General features: G+C 55.6%; 1 protein-coding gene across 2 annotated transcripts; it reads left to right on the forward strand.

Moving 5' to 3' along the window:
- Positions 1 to 1,413: 1,413 nt before the first annotated feature.
- Positions 1,414 to 4,550, forward strand: MTFP1 (mitochondrial fission process 1). Of its 2 annotated transcripts, none has more exons than XM_021711412.1 (4): positions 1,414 to 1,737; positions 2,356 to 2,483; positions 2,802 to 3,038; positions 3,908 to 4,550. In XM_021711412.1, the coding sequence occupies exons 1-4, from the start codon at positions 1,671 to 1,673 to the stop codon at positions 3,989 to 3,991; spliced, it is 516 nt and encodes a 171-aa protein (XP_021567087.1). In that variant the 5' UTR covers positions 1,414 to 1,670; the 3' UTR covers positions 3,992 to 4,550. The 2 variants fall into 2 exon arrangements, with proteins under 2 accessions (XP_021567087.1, XP_008054366.1); XM_008056175.2 differs by having other exon boundaries at positions 2,802 to 3,034.
- Positions 4,551 to 5,139: the final 589 nt, after the last annotated feature.

Raw genomic sequence — 5,139 nt, forward strand, 5'->3', positions numbered from 1 at the left:
AGAGATGAGGCCTCGCCAGGTTGCCCAGGCGGGTCTCGAACCCGCGGACTCAGTCAATCCACTCACCTCAGCCTCCCAAAGGCGCGGGATTACAGGCTGAGCTGAGGGCTACAAGGTACTACGCGAAAACCCTGTGCTTGCAGTTGTGAATTTTTACAAAGATTAAAGGAAATAAGTGCAAAGTGTTAGAAGAGAACCTCTATGCGGGAGGGCTGGTAAATATTGGCCACTCTCATTTTTTACAGACGTGGGAACTGAGGCTCAGGGAGTCTAACAGCTAATAGGCCACCACCTGGGATTTGAACTCAGGACTACCTAGCTCCAATTGCCGCTGCCTTGCCTCGCTGATACCATCAAAAGATTCAATTTTCAAAGGATTCAGTTTTAGCGAAGTGCAGTACTGCTCACACGGGTATTCTGAGGTCCAACAGGGGGTTTCTAACAGTTGTAATCACTGACCCCCAAGTCCCCTCATTCTGTTCTGCTCATTTCCTAAAGTATTGTAAGCTAACCCTGTCTCCTTTCCCTGATTCATTCATTCATGCCTGCATGCATTCATGCATTCCTCATTCATTTAGCATCTGCCACCAAAAGCCTCAGTTTGGGATCATAGTGAGCCAGTGAGATCTGAGTGCTTGATAAACAAGGGCGCCTGCTGAGAAGGGACTTCAGAGTCCAGGCAGCCACATCTCCAGGGTGCTCACCGTTCACTCCCCCAGCCTCATTGAGCTCATCTTAAGAGCGTGGGTTATGGAGCCACACCGTCTGCATTCAAATCCCAGCTTCACCACTTAGCAGCTGTGTGCCCTGACAAAGTGACCCACCTTCTCTGTGCCTCTATTTCCTCACCGTAAAACAGGATCCCAGGCTGGTGGGAGGGAAACCTCCTAGAGTCCTTAGCGAATGTCCTGGCTGGCAGTAAACTCAATAGACGATGAATTATAATAAATCCTTGCAACTCCCAGGGAGTGCGCACTGTCGTATCCCTCATTTTACAAATGAATAAAGTGAGGCTCAGAGAAGTAGACTCTCGCCCGAAGTCACACAGCTATGAAGCGTAGCATCTCCCGGTTTCATGTGCAGCCTCTTTGGCTCAAAAAACTACACTGAAGCCGGGCTCGGTGGCTCAGCCTGTAATCCCGCGCCATTGGGAGGCTGAGGTGAGTGGATTGCCTGAGCCCGCGGGTTCGAGACCCGCCTGGGCAGCGGGACCTCATCTCTACAATAAATCAAAAAATCAGCCGGGCGTGGTAGCGCGCGCCTGTAATTCCGGCTACTCGGAAGGCTGAGGCGGAAGGATCGCCGGAGCCCAGCAGGCGAGGCTGCGGTGGCCGGGAGCGGCCACTGCACTCCAGTCTGGGCGACAGAGTGAGACTCCAACTCTAAAAAAAAGAAAAAGAAAGAAAAACTACGCTCAGCCCTCGGAGAGGTTCGCGCCAACGGCTCAGAGAAAACGTGAAGAATCCAATCTGCAAAACCCGAGTCTGGGAGAGGGGCTTCGGTGCGCGGTGGAATTTGCAGACGCTCCCTGCTGGCGGAGACAGCCTGACCTGTCCTTCAGCCCGGGACCTTCGGCGGGTCCCGGCCCGACGGACCCGAGTGCTAGTGGAGGCGGAGGCGGCAGCGGAGCCAGTGCCGGCTGCAGTGGCTGAGGCCGCGGCGGGAGAGTTATGTCGGAGCCGCGGCCGCGGGGCACCGAGCGCGACCTCTACCGGGACACGTGGGTGCGATACCTAGGTGAGCACGGGCCCCCGGCGCGGCGACCCCTCTCCGTCCTCCCCCTTCCCTCCTCTCCGCTCCCCGCAAGGGGAGCAGCAGGGGTCGCCGGACGCCGGCCCGGGGCCTTAGTTCTCATTCTCCTTGGGCTGGACACTGGGCTCAGAGGGGGCTAGGGACTTGCCCAAGGTCACACTACACTGGTGGAAGGTCCAACTGGGTGAGCGGGCAGCCCTCTCTGGCATGCACTCTAGCTAGCTGTGGGGTGCATGTCAGGACCGCCACTTAGGCCTGCCACTCACTGGCTCTGTCTGAGCCACAGTTTCCTCCTTTGCAGAAAGGAATGAACGTGACAGCCACTCTCACTGGGTGATGGTTGTAAGGGCGGAATGAGGAAAGGAACAGAAAGACCTGGCACATGGCGAGTGTCTTTGATCGGACTCTCTGGCTGCTGTCACTTCATGAGTGCAGATACTGTTAGGACCAGGGTTGGGAAATCTAACCGTATGCAATAATAATGGTGACTGTGCTCAGCTTTCCCTCAGTGGCCCTAGTGTCCAGGGGCATTCACCTATGTTCACCCAGCTACTGCTTGGCAGGCTAGGATTAGAACCAGCACCTCCTATCCCTTCTCCACAGGCTATGCCAATGAGGTGGGGGAGGCTTTCCGCTCCCTGGTGCCAGCTGCTGTGGTGTGGCTGAGCTATGGTGTGGCCAGCTCCTACGTGCTGGCGGATGCCATTGACAAAGGCAAGAAGGCGGGAGAGGTGAGTGTTAGCCTGTTTTCCATCCCCAGCCCAGCCCACTTTCCTTGTGGTGCAGTCTGCAGCCTTGCATGTGATAAAGTCTCGTGGGACAGTCCAGTTCCCACAGCTTACCTGGTGCAGCCCCATACTTTGGCCCTATTTGTAGCATAGTGCACCCCCACCCCTAACCCTGAATGTGGTACAGTCCAGAGCTCAACACTAGGGCAGTTCCCTCTGTCCCAACCCCTTCCCTACTGGCCACTTGCCCTTCCCTGGGCAGACTCATGCTCCTTGCACAATATTTCTTGCAACTGAATTAAGTGTCTCTGTGCCCACCAGGTGCCAAGCCCTGAAGCAGGCCGCAGCACAAGGGTGACCGTGGCTGTAGTGGACACCTTTGTATGGCAAGCTCTGGCTTCTGTGGCCATTCCAGGTTTCACTATCAACCGTGTGTGTGCTGCCTCTCTCTATGTCCTGGGCACTGCCACCCGCTGGCCTCTGGCTGTCCGCAAGTGGACCACCACTGCGCTTGGGCTGTTGACCATCCCCATCATTATCCACCCCATTGACAGGTGGGTACCCTCCTGGCCTCAGAGATCATCTACTCTATGGGCAGAGTTAGGCTCTAGAGGCGTGGAGTGTGCCCACTTTGCACAGAACAACACAGAGGCAGGGCTGGCACTCAGGTCTGAGGTAGAAAGGACAGTCTGTGTCCTTGTCATATGATGTGGCAGGTACTTTAGCGAGAAAGCAAGAGAGTGCCTTGAGGGTATGGGCCAAGCAAATTCCCAGAAAGAAATTCTAGCGTTACTAAAAGGCCAGAGGCAGGCAGGAGTGGGGGGCACCCTGGAGGGGGTGGGTGTGGGGAGGTGTTGGTGACAGAAGCCTAACTCAAATAGAATGGTGAAATAAAATAGGAATAAAAGTCCAGGGTTTTGTTGCTTTTGGGCATGGCTGGATCTTGTTACTTAAATGATGTCCTTGGGGTCTGGGTCTTACAGCCTGCTGCGCTACTCTCCATCCTGACTTTTTAATAGTGACAAGAATCCCAAAGGAGGCTGTCATTGGTCTATCCCAGACTGGGTACCCACCCTTGAGCCAATTTTCCTTTTTTCATTGGCCTGGTCTTAGAACCAGAGATGGGGTCAGTCTTTTGCCATGGGAACATAACTGACCTCGAGGCTCTGAGAGAGTCCTTTACCCGCTTTGTGCTTCAGTTTCTCCCAACTGAATGAAGAGGAAGATGGCTGCTATTCTGGGGGTTTGATTCTGGCTTTCCCCAGTAGCCCAAGGTGGGAGAAGCAGTATAAGGATGGGTCTCCACCTGGATGGCATTTGTATCCTGTATCTGAGAGTCCCTTTCCCTAGCCCTAGTCACCTGTTCCTGTTCCCTGGTCAGCACCCCTTGGCCACCTTTTGACCACGCTCATCCTCACCCTCCCTAGGTCGGTGGACTTCCTGCTGGACTCCAGCCTGCGCAAGTTCTACCCGTCATTGGGGAAGCCCAGCTCCTCTTAACCTCACCCTAGTACGTGGCCTGTGCACTGACCTGCTTTGTACCAGTTCCCACTCCTGCCAGAGCATGTGGGTGCCTGGCTCCCCAGGATCCAAGGCACTGGTACCTGAGTGGGTTTGAGCTAGATGGAAGCTTAGAGACAAAGGCTTCAAGGAGCAGCGGCCACAGCGAGTCACAGACAGAGGCTGAACCTGAACTCTGACTACTTCCCTGGAATCTGTGATGCTGAGGGGGAGTGGACCCCGGGTGGGTTCAGCGCTGTCATTTGACAGGAAAGTTACATCCTCCCGTGGAGGATGAGGAGACTGAGGCTCAGGGAGGGCAAGGAATATGCCCAAGATCACATGGCAAACTGGGCACCTGGGACCCCCAGTTGCCTGGCCGAGTCACCTCATGGCAGTAGACACTCAGGAAGAACGCAGAACTCAGTAACTGGACACCTCAGGACAGATTATCTGGCCAGCACCCCTGGTGCAGGGGCTTCCGGGGCGATGCTGGAGGGCAAGACAGCCAGCCTCCAGCTAAGCACTGGCTAGGCCCCCCTGGACCCAATAAATCCTCAAAGAAGTTGAGTTTTCATCTCCTTTTCTGTTGGGGAGAAACAGGGGTGTGGTGGGGGGAGCAGGACGAGGACTTCCGGAGGTGGAAGCTCACTTCTCCAGCACTGCATTGTTCAGAGTGGCTTCCCCACTCACCAGCTCCCATGCAGGTGCCTGGAGTCCTATGCTTGGTGCTGCTAGCTCTTTGGGGTAGGCGTTGCCCACTTTTTACAAATCTCCTAAAGCACAGACCCTTCTGGGAGGGCAGATGAACCTGAGCCTGAGGGACCCAAAATGATGATGCAGCACCCTTATGAGGACCATGTGAGACCCAGCCCCCATGAGGGGATCCGGAATCTGGAGAAGAGTGACTAGGGCCTTCCCACCTGTGTTGGGTGAGGAAATGATCTATTTTCCTTGCTGCTTCCCCTGAGTTACTGGCCCTGGGAGTGCTAAAGGGGCCTGTTCCTACTGATCCTGGGCAAGCTAATGGCTCAAAGGGGTACAGAGGGGAGAGCACAGGGCTGAAGCCACCTGCCTCTGGTGCCTCAGCCCTGCCCCAAGCCATAGGTCAGGTGCAGCCAAGACCCTGGCCCTGCCCCTCACAGCCCAGGTGCAGCCG

The sequence above is a fragment of the Carlito syrichta genome, unplaced genomic scaffold (assembly GCF_000164805.1).
Source record: "Carlito syrichta isolate Samal-C Ts95f unplaced genomic scaffold, Tarsius_syrichta-2.0.1 Scaffold302276, whole genome shotgun sequence".
In the NCBI taxonomy this organism is placed as follows: Eukaryota; Metazoa; Chordata; class Mammalia; order Primates; family Tarsiidae; genus Carlito; species Carlito syrichta.

Excerpts from the sequence above, each read along its gene's own strand:
- MTFP1 (XM_021711412.1), top strand. The coding sequence starts at position 1,671 with ATGTCGGAGCCGCGGCCGCGGGGCACCGAGCGCGACCTCTACCGGGAC. Across the intron at positions 1,738-2,355 it reads CACGTGGGTGCGATACCTAG|GCTATGCCAATGAGGTGGGG; the intron begins GTGAGCACGGGC and ends CCTTCTCCACAG. Across the intron at positions 3,039-3,907 it reads TCCACCCCATTGACAGGTGG|GTCGGTGGACTTCCTGCTGG; the intron begins GTACCCTCCTGG and ends CACCCTCCCTAG.